This window comes from Neofelis nebulosa, chromosome 6 (genome assembly GCF_028018385.1).
Source record: "Neofelis nebulosa isolate mNeoNeb1 chromosome 6, mNeoNeb1.pri, whole genome shotgun sequence".
NCBI classification, from domain to species: Eukaryota; Metazoa; Chordata; class Mammalia; order Carnivora; family Felidae; genus Neofelis; species Neofelis nebulosa.
In genome coordinates this window covers 34,765,859-34,784,483 of record NC_080787.1, presented here as the reverse complement: position 1 = coordinate 34,784,483, position 18,625 = coordinate 34,765,859, and the positions used below count along the sequence as shown (strand labels likewise).

Genomic DNA, 18,625 nt, shown 5'->3' with positions numbered 1-18,625 from the left:
AGAAACATCAAAGTGTTTTTCACAGCAGCAGCACCACTTTACATTCCCACCAGCAATGTACTAGTTTGGATTTCCCAACATCCTCCAGAACACCTGCTGTTCTCCATTTTACAAAAAATTACAGTAGTCAATTGCATATGAAGTGGTAACTCATTGTGTTTTGATTTGTATCTTCCTAATGACTAATGATATTGAGCATCTCTTCATGTGCTTATTGACCTCCTTGGACAAATGTCTGTTCAAGTCCTTTACACATTTTTTAAAAAAGGGTTGTGGTTTTTTTATTGATGAGTTATAAGAGTTCTTTATACATTCTTACTACTAGGTTCTTATCAGATATATAATTTCCAAATATTTTCTCTCAGTCTACAGATTGTTTTTTAACTTTTTTTGACAGAATTCTGTGATGCACGAAATTTTTAATTTATGAAGTCTAATTTATCTACTCTTTCTCTTGTGCTTTTTGGTGTTTTTTTTTTCAATATATGAAATTTATTGTCAAATTGGTTTCCATACAACACCCAGTGCTCATCCCAAAAGATGCCCTCTTCAATACCCATCACCCACCTTCCCCTCCCTCCCACTCCCCATCAACCCTCAGTTTGTTCTCAGTTTTTAAGACTCTCTTATGCTTTGGCTCTCTCCCACTCTAACCTCTTTTTTTTTTCCTTCCCCTCCCCCATGGGTTTCTGTTAAGTTTCTCAGGATCCACATAAGAGTGAAAACATATGGTATCTGTCTTTCTCTGTATGGCTTGTTTCACTCAGCAGAACACTCTCCAGTTCCATCCACGTTGCTACAAACGGCCATATTTCGTTCTTTCTCATTGCCATGTAGTACTCCATTGTGTATATATTTTTTTTTTAATTTTATTTTTTATTTATTTATTTATTTATTTATTTTTTAATATATGAAATTTACTGTCAAATTGGTTTCCATACAACACCCAGTGCTCATCCCAAAAGGTGCCCTCCTCAATACCCATCACCCACCCTGCCCTCCCTCCCACCCCCCATCAACCCTCAGTTTGTTCTCAGTTTTTAACAGTCTCTTATGCTTTGGCTCTCTCCCACTCTAACCTCTTTTTTTTTTTTTTTTCCCTTCCCCTCCCCCATGGGTTTCTGTTACGTTTCTCAGGATCCACATAAGAGTGAAACCATATGGTATCTGTCTTTCTCTGTATGGCTTATTTCACTTAGCATCACACTCTCCAGTTCCATCCACGTTGCTACAAAAGGCCATATTTCATTTTTTCTCATTGCCATGTAGTATTCCATTGTGTATATAAACCACAATTTCTTTATCCATTCATCAGTTGATGGACATTTAGGCTCTTTCCATAATTTGGCTATTGTTGAGAGTGCTGCTATAAACATTGGGGTACAAGTGCCTCTATGCATCAGTACTCCTGTATCCCTTGGATAAATTCCTAGCAGTGCTATTGCTGGGTCATAGGGTAGGTCTATTTTTAATTTTCTGAGGAACCTCCACACTGCTTTCCAGAGCGGCTGCACCAATTTGCATTCCCACCAACAGTGCAAGAGGGTTCCCGTCTCTCCACATCCTCTCCAGCATCTATAGTCTCCTGATTTCTTCATTTTGGCCACTCTGACTGGCGTGAGGTGGTATCTGAGTGTGGTTTTGATTTGTATTTCCCTGATGAGGAGCGACGTTGAACATCTTTTCATGTGCCTGTTGGCCATCCGGATGTCTTCTTTAGAGAAGTGTCTATTCATGTTTTCTGCCCATTTCTTCACTGGGTTATTTGTTTTTCGGGTGTGGAGTTTGATGAGCTCTTTATAGATTTTGGATACTAGCCCTTTGTCCGATGTGTCATTTGCAAATATCTTTTCCCATTCCGTTGGTTGCCTTTTAGTTTTGTTGGTTGTTTCCTTTGCTGTGCAGAAGCTTTTTATCTTCATAAGGTCCCAGTAATTCACTTTTGCTTTTAATTCCCTTGCCTTTGGGGATGTGCCGAGTAAGAGATTGCTACGGCTGAGGTCAGAGAGGTCTTTTCCTGCTTTCTCCTCTAAGGTTTTGATGGTTTCCTGTCTCACATTCAGGTCCTTTATCCATTTTGAGTTTATTTTTGTGAATGGTGTGAGAAAGTGGTCTAGTTTCAACCTTCTGCATGTTGCTGTCCAGTTCTCCCAGCACCATTTGTTAAAGAGACTGTCTTTTTTCCATTGGATGTTCTTTCCTGCTTTGTCAAAGATGAGTTGGCCATACGTTTGTGGGTCTAGTTCTGGGGTTTCTATTCGATTCCATTGGTCTATGTGTCTGTTTTTATGCCAATACCATGCTGTCTTGATGATGACAGCTTTGTAGTAGAGGCTAAAGTCTGGGATTGTGATGCCTCCTGCTTTGGTCTTCTTCTTCAAAATTACTTTGGCTATTCGGGGCCTTTTGTGGTTCCATATGAATTTTAGGATTGCTTGTTCTAGTTTCAAGAAGAATGCTGGTGCAATTTTGATTGGGATTGCATTGAATGTGTAGATAGCTTTGGGTAGTATTGACATTTTGGCAATATTTATTCTTCCAATCCATGAGCAGGGAATGTCTTTCCATTTCTTTATATCTTCTTCAATTACCTGCATAAGCTTTCTATAGTTTTCAGCATACAGATCTTTTACATCTTTGGTTAGATTTATTCCTAGGTATTTTATGCTTCTTGGTGCAATTGTGAATGGGATCAGTTTCTTTATTTGTCTTTCTGTTGCTTCATTGTTAGTGTATAAGAATGCAACTGATTTCTGTACATTGATTTTGTATCCTGCAACTTTGCTGAATTCATGTATCAGTTCTAGCAGACTTTTGGTGGAGTCTATCGGATTTTCCATGTATAATATCATGTCATCTGCAAAAAGCGAAAGCTTGACTTCATCTTTGCCAATTTGGATGCCTTTGATTTCCTTTTGTTGTCTGATTGCTGATGCTAGAACTTCCAGCACTATATTAAACAACAGCGGTGAGAGTGGGCATCCCTGTCGTGTTCCTGATCTCAGGGAAAAAGCTCTCAGTTTTTCCCCATTGAGGATGATGTTAGCTGTGGGCTTTTCATAAATGGCTTTTATGATCTTTAAGTATGTTCCTTCTATCCCGACTTTCTCAAGGGTTTTTATTAAGAAAGGGTGCTGGATTTTGTCAAAGGCCTTTTCTGCATCGATTGACAGGATCATATGGTTCTTCTCTTTTTTTTTGTTAATGTGATGTATCACGTTGATCGATTTGCGAATGTTGAACCAGCCCTGCATCCCAGGAATGAATCCCACTTGATCATGGTGAATAATTCTTTTTATATGCTGTTGAATTCGATTTGCTAGTATCTTATTGAGAATTTTTGCATCCATATTCATCAGGGATATTGGCCTGTAGTTCTCTTTTTTTACTGGGTCTCTGTCTGGTTTAGGAATCAAAGTAATACTGGCTTCATAGAATGAGTCTGGAAGTTTTCCTTCCCTTTCTATTTCTTGGAATAGCTTGAGAAGGATAGGTATTATCTCTGCTTTAAACGTCTGGTAGAACTCCCCTGGGAAGCCATCTGGTCCTGGACTCTTATTTGTTGGGAGATTTTTGATAACCGATTCAATTTCTTCACTGGTTATGGGTCTGTTCAAGCTTTCTATTTCCTCCTGATTGAGTTTTGGAAGAGTGTGGGTGTTTAGGAATTTGTCCATTTCTTCAAGGTTGTCCAATTTGTTGGCATATAATTTTTCATAGTATTCCCTGATAATTGTTTGTATCTCTGAGGGATTGGTTGTAATAATTCCATTTTCATTCATGATTTTATCTATTTGGGTCATCTCCCTTTTCTTTTTGAGAAGCCTGGCTAGAGGTTTGTCAATTTTGTTTATTTTTTCAAAAAACCAACTCTTGGTTTCGTTGATCTGCTCTACCGTTTTTTTAGATTCTATATTGTTTATTTCTGCTCTGATCTTTATGATTTCTCTTCTTCTGCTGGGTTTAGGCTGCCTTTGCTGTTCTGCTTCTATTTCCTTTAGGTGTGCTGTTAGATTTTGTATTTGGGATTTTTCTTGTTTCTTGAGATAGGCCTGGATTGCAATGTATTTTCCTCTCAGGACTGCCTTCGCTGCGTCCCAAAGCGTTTGGATTGTTGTATTTTCATTTTCGTTTGTTTCCATATATTTTTTAATTTCTTCTCTAATTGCCTGGTTGACCCACTCATTCGTTAGTAGGGTGTTCTTTAACCTCCATGCTTTTGGAGGTTTTCCAGACTTTTTCCTGTGGTTGATTTCAAGCTTCATAGCATTGTGGTCTGAAAGTATGCATGGTATAATTTCAATTCTTGTAAACTTATGAAGGGCTGTTTTGTGACCCAGTATATGATCTATCTTGGAGAATGTTCCATGTGCACTCGAGAAGAAAGTATATTCTGTTGCTTTGGGATGCAGAGTTCTAAATATATCTGTCAAGTCCATCTGATCCAATGTATCATTCAGGGCCCTTGTTTCTTTATTGACTGTGTGTCTAGATGATCTATCCATTTCTGTAAGTGGGGTGTTAAAGTCCCCTGCAATGACCACATTCTTATCAATAAGGTTGCTTATGTTTATGAGTAACTGATTTATATATCTGGGGGCTCCGGTATTTGGCGCATAGACATTTATAATTGTTAGCTCTTCCTGATGGATAGACCCTGTAATTATTATATAATGCCCTTCTTCATCTCTTGTTACAGCCTTTAATTTAAAGTCTAGTTTGTCTGATATAAGTATGGCTACTCCAGCTTTCTTTTGGCTTCCAGTAGCATGATAAATAGTTCTCCATCCCCTCACTTTCAATCTAAAGGTGTCCTCAGATCTCAAATGAGTCTCTTGTAGACAGCAAATAGATGGGTCTTGTTTTTTTATCCATTCTGATACCCTATGTCTTTTGGTTGGCGCATTTAATCCATTTACATTCAGTGTTATTATAGAAAGATACGGGTTTAGAGTCATTGTGATGTCTGTATGTTTTATGCTTGTAGTGATGTCTCTGGTACTTTGTCTCACAGGATCCCCCTTAGGATCTCTTGTAGGGCTGGTTTCGTGGTGACAAATTCCTTCAGTTTTTGTTTGTTTGGGAAGACCTTTATCTCTCCTTCTATTCTAAATGACAGACTTGCTGGATAAAGGATTCTCGGCTGCATATTTTTTCTGTTTAGCACACTGAAGATATCGTGCCAAGCCTTTCTGGCCTGCCAAGTTTCAAAGGAGAGATCAGTCACGAGTCTTATAGGTCTCCCTTTATATGTGAGGGCACGTTTATCCCTTGCTGCTTTCAGAATTTTCTCTTTATCCTTGTATTTTGCCAGTTTCACTATGATATGTCGTGCAGAAGATCGATTCAAGTTACGTCTGAAGGGAGTTCTCTGTGCCTCTTGGATTTCAATGCCTTTTTCCTTCCCCAGTTCAGGGAAGTTCTCAGCTATAATTTCTTCAAGTACCCCTTCAGCACCTTTCCCTCTCTCTTCCTCCTCTGGGATACCAATTATGCGTATATTATTTCTTTTTAGTGTATCACTTAGTTCTCTAATTTTCCCCTCATACTCCTGGATTTTTTTATCTCTCTTTCTTTCAGCTTCCTCTTTCTCCATAACTTTATCTTCTAGTTCACCTATTCTCTCCTATGCCTCTTCAATCCGAGCCGTGGTGGTTTCCATTTTGTTTTGCATTTCATTTAAAGCGTTTTTCAGCTCCTCGTGACTGTTCCTTAGTCCCTTGATCTCTGTAGCAAGAGATTCTCTGCTGTCCTGTATACTGTTTTCAAGCCCAGCGATTAATTTTATGACTATTATTCTAAATTCACTTTCTGTTATATTATTTAAATCCTTTTTGATCAGTTCATTAGCTGTTGTTATTTCCTGGAGATTCTTCTGAGGGGAATTCTTCCGTTTGGTCATTTTGGATAGTCCCTGGAGCGGTGAGGACCTGCAGGGCACTTCCCCCGTGCTGTGGTGTATAACTGGAGTTGGTGGGCGGGGCCGCAGTCCGACCTGATGTCTGCCCCCAGCCCACCGCTGGGGCCACAGTCAGACTGGTGAGTGCCTTCTCTTCCCCTCTCCTAGGGGTGGGATTCACTGTGGGGTGGCGTGGCCCGTCTGGGCTACTTGCACACTGCCAGGCTTGTGGTGCTGGGGATCTGGCGTATTAGCTGGGGTGGGTATGCAAGGTGCACGGGGGCAGGAGGGGCAGGCTTAGCTCGCTTCTCCTTAGGTGATCCACTTCAGGAGGGGCCCTGTGGCAGCGGGAGGGAGTCAGATCCGCTGCCGGAGGTTTGGCTCCGCAGAAGCACAGAGTTGGGTGTTTGCGCGGAGCGAGCAAGTTCCCTGGCAGGAACTGGTTCTCTTTGGGATTTTGGCTGGGGGATGGGCGGGGGAGATGGCGCTGGCGAGCGCCTTTGTTCCCCGCCAAGCTGAGCTCTGCCGTCTGTCCGGGGGCTCAGCAGCTCTCCCTCCCTTTGTCCTCCAGCCTTCCCGCTTTCTGAGCAGAGCTGTTAACTTATGACCTCCCAGACGCTAAGTCGCGCTTGCTGTCGGAACACAGTCCGTCCGGCCCCTCCGCTTTTGCCAGCCCGACTCGGGGGCTCCGCTTGGCTGGCGAGCCGCCCCTCCGCCCCGGCTCCCTCCCGCCAGTCCGTGGAGCGCGCACCGCCTCGCCGCCCTTCCTACCCTCTTCCGTGGGCCTCTCGTCTGCGCTTGGCTCCGGAGACTCCGTTCTGCTAATCCTCTGGTGGTTTTCTGGGTTCTTTAGGCAGGTGTAGGTGGAATCTAAGTGATTAGCAGGACGCGCGGTGAGCCCAGCGTCCTCCTACGCCGCCATCTTCCTGTAATAATCCTCCATTGTGTATATAAACCACAAGTTCTTTCTCCATTCATCAGTTGATGGACATTTAGGCTCTTTCCATAATTTGGCTATTGTTGACAGTGCTGCTATAAACATTGGGGTGCAAGTGCCCCTATGCATCAGTACTCCTGTATCCCTTGGGTAAATTCCTAGCAGTGCTATTTCTGGGTCATAGGGAAGATCTATTTTTAATTTTTTGAGGAACCTCCACACTGTTTTCCAGAGTGGCTGCACCAGTTTTCATTCCCACCAACAGTGCAAGAGGGTTCCCATTTCTCCACATCCTTTCCAGCATCTATAGTCTCCTGATTTGTGTTTGTGCTTTTTGTGCCATTTATAAGAATCCATGGCCAAAGCCAAAGTCATGAAGAGGTATCTCTATGTTTTCTTTTTCTTTTCTTTTTTTAAATTCTTTAATGTTTATTTATTTTAGAGAGGGGGAGAGAGAGAGAGAGAGAGAGAGAGAGAGCAGGGGCAGGGTAGGGGCAGAGAGAGAGGGAGAAACATAGAACTTGAAGTGGGCTCCAGGCTCCATGCTGTCAGCACAGAGCCAGATGTGAGGCTTGAACTCACGAACTGTGAGATCATGACCTGAGCTGAAATCAGACGCTTAACCGATTGAGCCACCCAGGCGCCCCTCTCTATGTTTTCTTATAAAAGCTTTATAATTTTAGTTCCTGAATTTAGGTCTTTGATCCATTTTAAGTTAATGTACTTTATTTGGGGCAGCCAGAGTCCAACTTCGTTCTTTTGCATGTGGACATCTAGTTGTTTCAACACAATTTGTTGAAGAGATTATTCTGTTCTTATAGAATTGCCTTGGCATCTTTATTAAAAATCAATTGACACTAGATTTATCAGATCATTTTTGAATTTTTGATTCTATTCCATTGGTCTATATATCTAGCTTTATCTCAGTACCAGGCTGTTTTGATCATTGTTGCTTTGCAGTTAGTATTAAAATCAGAAAGTTTTAGTCCTCCAAGTTTATTTTTTTCTTTTTTATGATTGTTTTGGCTATTTTGGGTCCCTTACACTTTCATAAGAACTCTAGTATCAGTGCTTCCATTACTGTAAAAATAATAATAATTATTATTATTAATTAATTAATAATTCTTGGGATTTGATAACAATTGCATTGAATCTGTAGATCTCTTTGGGGAGTATTGCCATATTAGTAATATGAAGCTTTCCATTCAGTGAACATGGGAGATCTTTACATTTATTTAGGCATATGTTAATTTCTTTTAGAAATGCTTTCTACTTTTAAATGTACAAGACCTCTGCCCCCTTGGTTAAATTTATTCCTTTTTTTTTTTTCTTTCATGAGCTATTGTTAATGGAATTGTTTTCTTAATCTCAATTTTGGATAGTTTATTGCTTATGTATAGAGGTAAAACCATTTGTATGTTGATCTCATATTCTGCAAATTTGCTGAACTTGTTTAAAAAAATGACCAGAAAAAGGTAGTCTACCAGAACAGAAGAGCTTTTTGACAACACCCGCCTTACTCTAGGGCAAATAACAACTGTTTCCCCCAACTTCCCAATACTTTCAGCTTACTTTAAGGAAGAATTAAGCTTCCACTCCTAGCTAGCAGCATAAGGCAGAAGGAGGCTGTACAAAGATGTATTGGGCAGCACTCTGTTTTCATTCCACACTGGTGTTTGTGGGATCCAGCTAAGCTTTCATCCCTGTATAGCAGAGAGATGAGGTGAGGCCATGCTCTGCTTTCCCCAGGAAAGTATCAGTGGGACTAAGGGATAAGCTGAATTGCATTTCCATTAGTAGCAAATGTGGCAGTGATAGTCAGCACTCTGTTTCTACCTGCCACCAATAGGAAACTGAACTTCCAGTCCCATCCTGGAAACACGTTATACATAAATCGCGTGACTGCCTGCCAGTAAAAAAGAATAAATAGAATCCACAGCCTCACAACTTAATGCCCAAAGTGTCTAGAATAAAATAAAAATTTCACCCTTCATGTCAAAATCAAAGGCAATCACACCTGAACAACAGTGGACAATTGACAGAAACCAACACTGAGATGACACAGGTATTGGAGGTATCTGACATGGATGGCAGAGTTACAATAATAAAAATGATTCAATGAGCAATTAAAACTCTTGAAATAAGGAAAAATGGAAAAATTTAGGAGAGAAATAGATTTCATAAATAACCAAAGGAAAATTTTAGAACTAAAAAATATAATAACTGAAATAGAAAAATTACTTGATCTCAATGCATGCTAAATTTAAGATGACAGAGGAAGGAAACTAAACTTAAAGATAGATCAATAGAAATTACCTTATCAGGGAAAAAGTGAGAAAACAAACAAAGAAACAGGGACTTGGAACATGTGGACAATATAAAAGTAATCTATTGTTTGTATTATCAGAGTCCTCAGAGAGATTACAGAGTATGGGGATGAAAACAAATATAGACAAGATAATGGTGAAATGTAAAACTGTACAGATTCAAGATACTGAAATGTCCACAAATGGGATAAACTTAAAGAAACCCACAATGAAATCTCACTACACATCTTTAGAATGGCTAACATTTAAAGACAAAACAGAAAAATATCCAGTGATGGTGAGAGTGTGAGGAAACTAGATTTATAACATTGCTGGTGAGCATGTAAAATGGTACAGCCATCTATTAAATAATGTGGCATTTTCTTATAAAAACAAATATGCACTATTGTGTAAATAAAAAATCACACAGGCATTTATTCTAAAGAATAAAGAAATAAAAACTTATGCTCACACAGAATCTTCTATGCAAATATTCAGAACAATTTTACTTGTATTAGCAAAAAAAAATGGAAACAAAATAAATATCCTTCAATAAATGAATAGTCAAATAAACTGTGGCAAATGAGTACAGTGAATACTATTCAGCAATAAAATGGAGTAGACCATTGATTCATACAACAAATATGATGGACTTCAATGGCATTGTGCTTAGTGGACAAAAAAGTCTATCTCAAAAGATTATGTAATGTATGATTCCATTAGTATAACATCTGAAAAATGACAAAAATACAGAGATAGAGTATACATTAGTGGTTGCCAGGGGACAGGGAAGAGCAAGGGTGGGGAGTGGGAATATAAAGAGACTGCACAAGAGATTTCCTTTGTAGTTATGGGCTAGTTTTATATCTTGATTGTGGTTTCTTGAGTGTATAGATGAGAGAAATTGCATTCACACACACACACGCACACACACACACACACACATACACATCAATGCATGGAAAAATGATGAAACTCAAATGTGGCATGCTGTATACTTAACAGTATTATACCCATGTCAATTTTTTGGCTTTGATATTTTGCTACAATTATATAAGATGTTTTCTATCATTAGCAGAGTCTGGGTAAAGGATACACAGGGCTTTATACAAACATTTTAAAAAGAGGGGAAAACTATGGTTGCTGTACTACATGAGGTAAATAAAAAGATTAGAAATGAAAGAATGAAAATTCATAGCAGAGAAATAGAAACTAGAAAAATAGTTAAATCAAAATTTGGGAACTGAAAAATATAATATCTGAAATTTAATTACTGCATTAGCACCATAGCAGAATGTAGATGATAAGCAAAAAGACCAGAAAATGGAATACAAAACCACAGAATTTTCCTATCTGAAGAACAGTAATGAAAATATATTGAAACAATGAACAAAGCTGTGGAGGAAGTGTGAGATAATATTAAAAGTTCTATTATGCTAAGCAAAATAAGTCAGTCAGAGAAAGACAAATGCCATATGATTTCACTCATATGTAGAATTTAAGAAACAAAACAGATGAACATTAAGAGAAAGGAAGGAAAAACAAAATAAAAACAGAGAGGGAGGCAAACCATAAGAGTCTCTTAAATACAGAGAACAAACTGAGGGTTGCTGGAGGGGAAGTGGGTGGGGGGGATGGGCTAAATGGGTGATGGCCATTAAGAAGGGCACTTGTTCAGATGAGCCCTGGGTGTCATATGTAAGTGATGAGTCACTGGTTTCTACTCCTGAAACCAATATTACACTGTAGGTTAAGTAACTGGAATTTAAATAAATAATATTTTTTTTAATCTGTAAAAAAGAAAGTTCTAATGCAGGAAACAGTCAACAAAACTAAAAGACAGCCTACTGGATGGGGAAAGATATTTGCAAATGGCATATCTGATAAAGAGTTAGTATCCAAAATACATAAAGAACTTATAAAACTGAACACCCAAAAAATAAATCATGCAATTAAAAAATGAATAGAAGACATAAACAGAAATTTCTCCAAAAAAATATACAGATGGCCAACAGACACATGAAAAAATGCTCAATATCTCTCTTTATCAGGGAAGTGCAAATCAAAACTACAATGAGATATTACCTAACACCTGTCAGAATGGCTAAAATGAAAAACCCAAGAAACAACAAGTGTTGGTGAGGATGTAGAGAAAAAGGAACCCTCATGCATTGTTGGTGGGAATGCAAACTGGTGCACCCACTCTGGAAAATAGTATGGAAGTTCCTCAAAAAGTTAAAAATGGAACAACCCTATGACCTTGCAATTGTCCTACTGGATATTTACTAAAGAATACAAAAACACTAATTCAAAGTGATACATGCATGCCTATGTGTAACAGCATTATTTACAATAGCTGAAATTATGGAAGCAGCCCAAGTCTCCATCAATAAATGAATGGATAAAGAAGAAATGGAATACATACACAGTAGAATATTATTCAGCTATAAAAAAGAATGAAAACTTGCCATTTGCAACAACATGGATGGAGCTAGAGAGTATAATGCTAAGCAAAATAGTCAGAGAAAGACAAATACCATAAGATTTCATTCATATGTGGAATTTAAGAAACAAATAAATAAACAAAGTAAAAAAAAGAGACAACCCAAAAAACAGACTCTTAACTGCACAGTAAAACCTTGGATTGTAACTTGTTCTGCAAGTGTTCCACAAGATGAGCAAACATTTCTAATAAATTTTAACATAATAAACGAGTGATGTCTTGCAATACAAGCAGTACATGACACTGAATGTCACATGATCACAACTGAGCCAATGATTCTTGAAATTTGCTTTGATATATGAGTGCTTTGGATTACAAGCATGTTTCTGGAATGAATTATGCTCACAAAGCAAGGTTTTGTAGAGAACAAACAGAGGGTTACCAGAGGGGAGGTGGGTGGAGGGATGGGTAAAATAGATGATGGGGATTAAGAGTGTACTTAACATGATGAGCACTGACTAATGTATAGAGTTGTTGAATTAAAATATTGTACACCTGAAACTAATATAACACTGTATGTTCATTATATTAGAATTAAAGTAGAAAACTTAATAAAAAAGAAAAGAAATATTCATGGTGTGTATACGTTTTCTGAATGAAGATATTTGGTAATTTAAAAAAAAAAAAAACCTTTTAGCGCATAAATAATGAGCTTCCCAGAATGAGAGAGGAAAGATTGGAGTATAAAATTTATTTGAAGAAGAATGTCAAAATTTTCTCAAACTTGGTAAGAGATTTAAATTTAAGGATGCTTAAATGCTTGGCAAAAGTATAAGCAGAATAAACTCAAAGAATACCTATGTTCCTAGAAGCATTGCAATCATAATTTTTGAAAACCAAGATGAGAAATGACTCTTAAAATTATCTAAAGTAAAACAAAGGAGAAATGATTCAAAACCAGGTGATTTCACACCAGAAATCATAGGAGCAAGAATACAGTAAAGCAAAATCATTAAAATGCTAAAAGAAAAGACTGTCAACCCAGTAGTCTATATATTCAGTGAAAACAGACTTCAGCAGAAAGACAAAGACTAACACATGGAAGAAAGAAAAGTCAAGGAATTAGTTACCAGATTTGTCTCCTAAGAAATGCTAAAGAAACTTCTGCAAGCATGCAAGCATAAGGGAATAACAGAAGGAGCCAATGAGAAGGGAACCACATGTGGATAGAAATGATAGATGAAGAGATTTTGAATCTGAAAATCACAAATTTCTCCTATTTTGTTTTGAAAACGTGAAGAAAGGTGTTTTCTCTTCATCAGAGAAAGGATATAATTAATAAATGACCTCATCAATTTTAACTTCTTTTAATTCATTTTTATGTTGTATCTATTAGTTGAAATAAGTTATTTTGTTTAATGCATATATTCAGAGAAAAGGGAGGAATTCAAAGGGAAATTTATCTCTACCAAAATAGAAAACATATCTTTGAAGGAAAACCTGTCCTGGATTATATGAAAACAATGCTCTTGGTACTTTGGCATTTTGTAAAAATAGAGTTTGCCCCTAAAAGAACTAATATTTGATCCTCCATACCATTATTTGTGAATTACTTCAATTATTTTATTTAATCAACATTTCTCATTTGTTTTGCAGAGAAAATAAAAGATGTGAGCTTCAAGTCTTAAATCACTTAGAAAGATATTATTGTAGCAAACTCAGCTTCAGACAGTAACAAGAAAAGGGGTTCAATATCCTCACATTATACCAAATAAAGATTTCTTCATAGTATATCAATCTACTCCCTTGATACTAAGCCCCTAAAAATATATAATTTGCAGATATTTTCTCCCATTATGTACATTATCTCTTCCCTTTCTTACCTTTTGATACAGTTTTCACTTTTTATGAAGTTAGGTTTGTCTATTGTTTATTTTGTTATTTGTGCATTGGTGTTACCTTTAAGAATCCATTCTTAAATCCTAAATCATGAAGATGTACCTCTGAATTTTTTAAAAAGATTTTATTGTTTTTAGCTCTTATATTTTGGTCTTTCACCCATTTTAAGTAAATACTATAAATGCAGCAGAACATTAAAAAAATGAATAAGACAGTCCTGTCTATATAATTTATTAGTTGGAGGTTTTTGCTGACCATTTTTAGAGCATTTTAAGTGCCCTACTCTAATAGAATAAAAGAAGCATGATGTTAAATTGCTAAATGGATTGTCAAATAAAGTGGCTGAAATAAGAAGATAAAACAATAAGTAGCATACTAGCTTTAAGTTTTTGAGAGTCTGCCAAACCCTTATACATAGTATTGCTCTGTATTACATAGTATTACATAGCAGTACATAGTATTTGGAGACTGCTGCTTTACCCCAATGTTTTGTTCTTTTTTCTTTTACTGAAAATATCTTTCCCGAGTAATATAATATTCACTTTGGAAAAAAATTCCAATTCTGAAATAAAAAACTGGGAAATGCAGCAAGTAATGTAGCCTTGAGCTAATGTTTATTCTTCTGCATAAGTGTCATAACTTCCGAAGAACTTTTGTTGATCAAATGTGATGCTGCTTGCAAAGCATATATCACAGAGCTTAGTGCAAAGAAAGTGCTTAGTGAACGTCAATGGGAATGGTGGTGGTGGTAGTGACAATGGTATTGATGATGATAACAATGATATTATGCCTAAAGAAGACTTTAGGAAATTATTTTGGGGGATGTTGAGCTCAGTCACAATAAATTTAAAATTATTTTTCTACTTTTTACCATTTGATACAAAGCAATGTGGACCCCCATAGGTTTTTCGAGTAAAACATCTAGAAAATAATTCTAATTTTTTTTCTCTGAAGTGTCTAACCAATTATATATTTCACAATAGGTGAAAAGATTTTTTCTGTTCATTTTGTTTCTGCTTCATAGTGATTCTTTTATTACTCCTTTTATTTTTCAGATCAATTTAGTACAAAATTAGTACAAAATTTAGTTCCTATAATCTGTTTCATAGTGATTCTCATATTTCTCTGTTTTATTTTTCAGGTGAACTTAGGAAAGAAAATGGTAAAATTTAATGATTATTTACAAAATATGATGTTCCTACCGTCTGTTTCATAGTGATTCTCATATGTCTCTGTTTTATTTTTCAGGTGACCTTAGGAAAGAAAATGGTAAAATTTAATGATTATTTACAAAATATGATGTTCCTATCATCTGTTTCATAGTGATTCTCATATTTCTCTGTTTTATTTTTCAGGTGACCTTAGGAAAGAAAATGGTAAAATTTAATGATTATTTACAAAATATGATGTTCCTATCGTCTGTTTCATAGTAATTCTCATATTTCTCTGTTTTATTTTTCAGGTGAACTTAGGAAAGAAAATGGTAAAATTTAATGATTATTTACAAAATATGATGTTCCTATCATCTGTTTCATAGTGATTCTAATATTTCTCTGTTTTATTTTTCAGGTGAACTTAGGAAAGAAAATGGTAAAGTTTAATAACAATTTGTTTATAAAATATGATCTTCCTATATGGGTTTGTGCTTGCTTCTTCCTTTTTCCATGTATTATTTTCCTCTGTATAATTTTCTTTCATGATTTTCATTTATGTTTATTATATTACAACTTCCCTTACCTATTTCTTTCTTTGTTCTTCTCCCATTAGTTAACTCACTTCTCACATTCACCCTTATCTTAATTTAATGTATTATTTTTCAGCTGTCTCCATGATGCTAGCAATAACTTCTTCTAGTGGCTTTGAGATAAGTGAAATCTAATCTGAGAATATATTTGAAAGAGCTCTCACGGTGCTTGCTGTGCCCACAGTCTGATTCTAAGTAAAACTGAAATTCTTCTATGCAAGGCACTATTTAAAAAAAAAAAAAAATGCAATAGGCTGTTCCTTATATAGGACGTCACTATTCTACCTTTTGACTGAAGCCTCAGCTGGCTTGACCAAACATGGAGGATTATGGCATAATGATTGAGTCTTTAATTTGCAGTTTAACATACCTGGGTTCAAGTCATTGTCCATTTACCAACAGAAACTTCATCATGTTACTGACCCCTTTGATTCTCAGATCTTTATTCTGTAAACAGAAGAGCACTACTTCACCATTATTTTGCTAGTATTCAATTGAGTGATTACATAAAACCATTAGATAATCCCTATCTCATTGGAAGCACTGAAAAAACTATAGCTGTTCCTGCACAGATGATGGCTAGCATAACAACATTGCAGGTGAAGATATTCATTAATATCAGCATTATAAACTAGTTCAAAAACAATAAACCACTGGGGGATTTGGTAATTTTCTCTTAGACTTCAACTGTAAGATTATTTATGTAAGCATGTGATATATATTTGTTTTGTTTTGAACAAGTGTTCTAGAAAAGTGAGGTTTTTTTTTTTTTAACCTTAATGAAGTTACTAATTTCATGTGTAATTCTTCTAAGGAACTTTAATTTTTCTTTTCTCTGTGGTATTAAAATGGGGTTTTCATTTTTGTGTTTCAGGAAAATTTCAAATGGAAATTGGTAATTGTATTCTAATAGTTTAAATATTTGCAAGATATTATACTGTGGAAATCATATGCTTTGTTTTATCCTGTCCCTTTAACTCTTTATTTTGTGTATCTTTCACATTTTCCTATGGCCTCTCTATATTGCAATTATCATGCTAGGAATGATTTACCTGTTTACCTTGATTAACTCCTAAAAAATCCTGTGATTCAGCTTTATTTTATCCATAAGAAATTTATGAGGGAGCAACAGCTTGCCTAACATGGTAGTGATGATTATGATAAACCCCTCAAAGAATGCCTGTCTTTGGTTTTGCATTTTTATCTTTTTGAGATTCCCAGTCTTCTGTGTACATCTCCTTTCAGATCAAAGAAGAACCCAATTTAGGAATGGTAAGTAACTCAGAAGTTCTTTCATAGCAGTTCTTAAATTCCACAAACAGTAAGACTCCTAATTCCTCTAAACCTCATTCCCAGAAAGAATCAGACATACTCTACCATTGCCTGTGTTCATTGTGTAGGAGCATGAATGGAAGAGAGTCTGTAAAAGTTAATTCACTTTTTCCCTAAGTTGTAATATCCTTTTTTTAATCTCCCTTTCTCAATTTTTATTCCTTCACTCTGTTTTTCCTAATTCCTTCTATTTCTTCTTCCTTTTCTTCTTCTTTTCTCTACTTTCCTTCCATTTTCCACCTTTCTTTCTTTCCTTTTTTTAATCTCAACCTATCCATCTTTCTGTCATCACTCCTTCATTTTCCGTTTCTATATTCCTTTCTTCTTTTTGTTTTTAGTTTGCCTTTTTTCTGACTTTATATGTTTTCACACATATACACAACTCAATCATTTTGTATTCAGGAAAGGAATGTCACATGTTTGTGAAGAAGGAAAGGGACAGAGAGATAAATATGTAACTGAATACTGAGAGAATGTCAGTGATGAGAAGAGAGAAAAAGAAGGACCATGAAAGGGTAAAAATATTTAATCATTTTGTTCACTCGCAGGCTGGCAGAAGGCATCATTGTACCCTGGTGAGTACATTGTCCTGACCATGATAATTTTCCCTGATTTTGAGGTAGATACTTAACCTCCTAAATTCTATAAGATATCATGCTACTAACTACCACTTGACATAGAAAAATGTATTGTATATAACTCTGTTCCATAGAAAACTTACCAAGAATGGTAACTTATAAATTATTTTTCTTTTTATCTTTTTCTTACCTGTGTTTCATGGGACACTTACAATTTAATTAAAGAAGATCTTAATTAATAAAAACAGTATCTTGTCAGTTTAAAAAATTTATTTTTTCCTTTTTCACAATTCTAAGGAGGTTTTATATTAATGTGAATTACTTCTAGCTACTCTTTCAAATAAACATGAACATATCAAATAGTTTAGCAAGCTAGACTGTATTTCTAATGTATATACAAAGATTCCTGGTTAAGAAGCTCTACTTGGAAGATGTCCTCTAAGCAACGACTTTGATCTGGACTCTTTCCATTGTGTAACTTCTCAATGTTCTAGATGTCCTTCAATTCCTCAAAATTTTTTGAGAAAAAGAAATGTGAAGATGACCCAAGAATATAGTGTTTTGTAGCAGGGGTTGAAAAGCCATTCACCAGTTCTGCCTACCTAGGCCAGTTCTCAGTCATGTGGTTTCACCTAGACACAATGGGAGCTAGGAAATGTTGTTTAGCTGTTTACTCAGAAAACAGAAAAGCAATAAATATTGCTAGGGTTTTATCATCTCTACAAGCTATCTTTCAGGTAACCAAAGATCAATTTAGTGTTTCTTTCTCAGTATATAACTAATTTGTTCCTTTTTCAAAAAGAGAAGCCAAGGGTCCATGGGGTCACTGCCACTGATTTAAAGGCCAAGATCTCTGAGAGATGCTCTTCTTTCAGTTGATGTAACTCTTCTGGATCTTGTAATCTGTGTACTCAAAGACAGGAATCGTCTGCACCCTCCATTCCATGCTTAGACAAATGAGGATAAAACATGGAATAAAAATTTCTGTTTAGAATAAGGAGAAAGCACAGCAGGCATCATTTACCAATAGAGTACGGATTCCCACCAGGCCATATTTTGAAGGGCTCTATTCTAAAGGTGGAAGAATTTTCCTGATTATTTAGATCCTTATTTTGCTCTTGAGATGCAACTTGCTTTCTATTGTCCTTAGTGACCCTTGACTCTCCCTCACATCAAATGTAGTGGCATAGCACACTTCTGGCTTGCAGAAATTTCCTATTACAAAATATGCTTTATAGCTTTCATGCTTACAGAATTGTTTACTCTGAGCTCACTTTTTTAAAAGTGTTATTGGATATAATTTATATACCATACATTTAAGTGTTCACTCATTTTTTAAAAATCAATTCAATAATTTTTAAATTCATTTACAGAGTTGGGCAACCATCACCAAATCCAGTTTTATAAGGTTTCCATCATCTCCAAAGATCTTTTGTTTCCATTTTCTGCCAATCCTTTCCTAGGCTCAGGCAATCCCTACTCTTCTT

At 36.2% G+C, this 18,625-nt stretch overlaps 1 protein-coding gene across 10 annotated transcripts in view; it reads left to right on the top strand.

Annotated features, from left to right (window-relative positions):
* Positions 1 to 18,625, top strand: part of LOC131513991 (butyrophilin subfamily 1 member A1-like) — a 42,354-nt gene that overhangs the window by 17,556 nt on the left and 6,173 nt on the right. For 2 of the 10 annotated variants that reach the window (XM_058733475.1, XM_058733469.1), the window contains exons 4-11: positions 14,626 to 14,646; positions 14,733 to 14,753; positions 14,840 to 14,860; positions 14,947 to 14,967; positions 15,054 to 15,074; positions 16,103 to 16,123; positions 16,474 to 16,500; positions 17,109 to 17,135. In XM_058733475.1, the coding sequence (XP_058589458.1) occupies positions 14,626 to 14,646; positions 14,733 to 14,753; positions 14,840 to 14,860; positions 14,947 to 14,967; positions 15,054 to 15,074; positions 16,103 to 16,123; positions 16,474 to 16,500; positions 17,109 to 17,135 (180 nt within the window). The remainder of the gene's footprint in view (positions 1 to 14,625; positions 14,647 to 14,732; positions 14,754 to 14,839; positions 14,861 to 14,946; positions 14,968 to 15,053; positions 15,075 to 16,102; positions 16,124 to 16,473; positions 16,501 to 17,108; positions 17,136 to 18,625) is intronic. The other 8 variants (XM_058733472.1, XM_058733473.1, XM_058733474.1 and 5 more) reach the window with 8 other exon arrangements.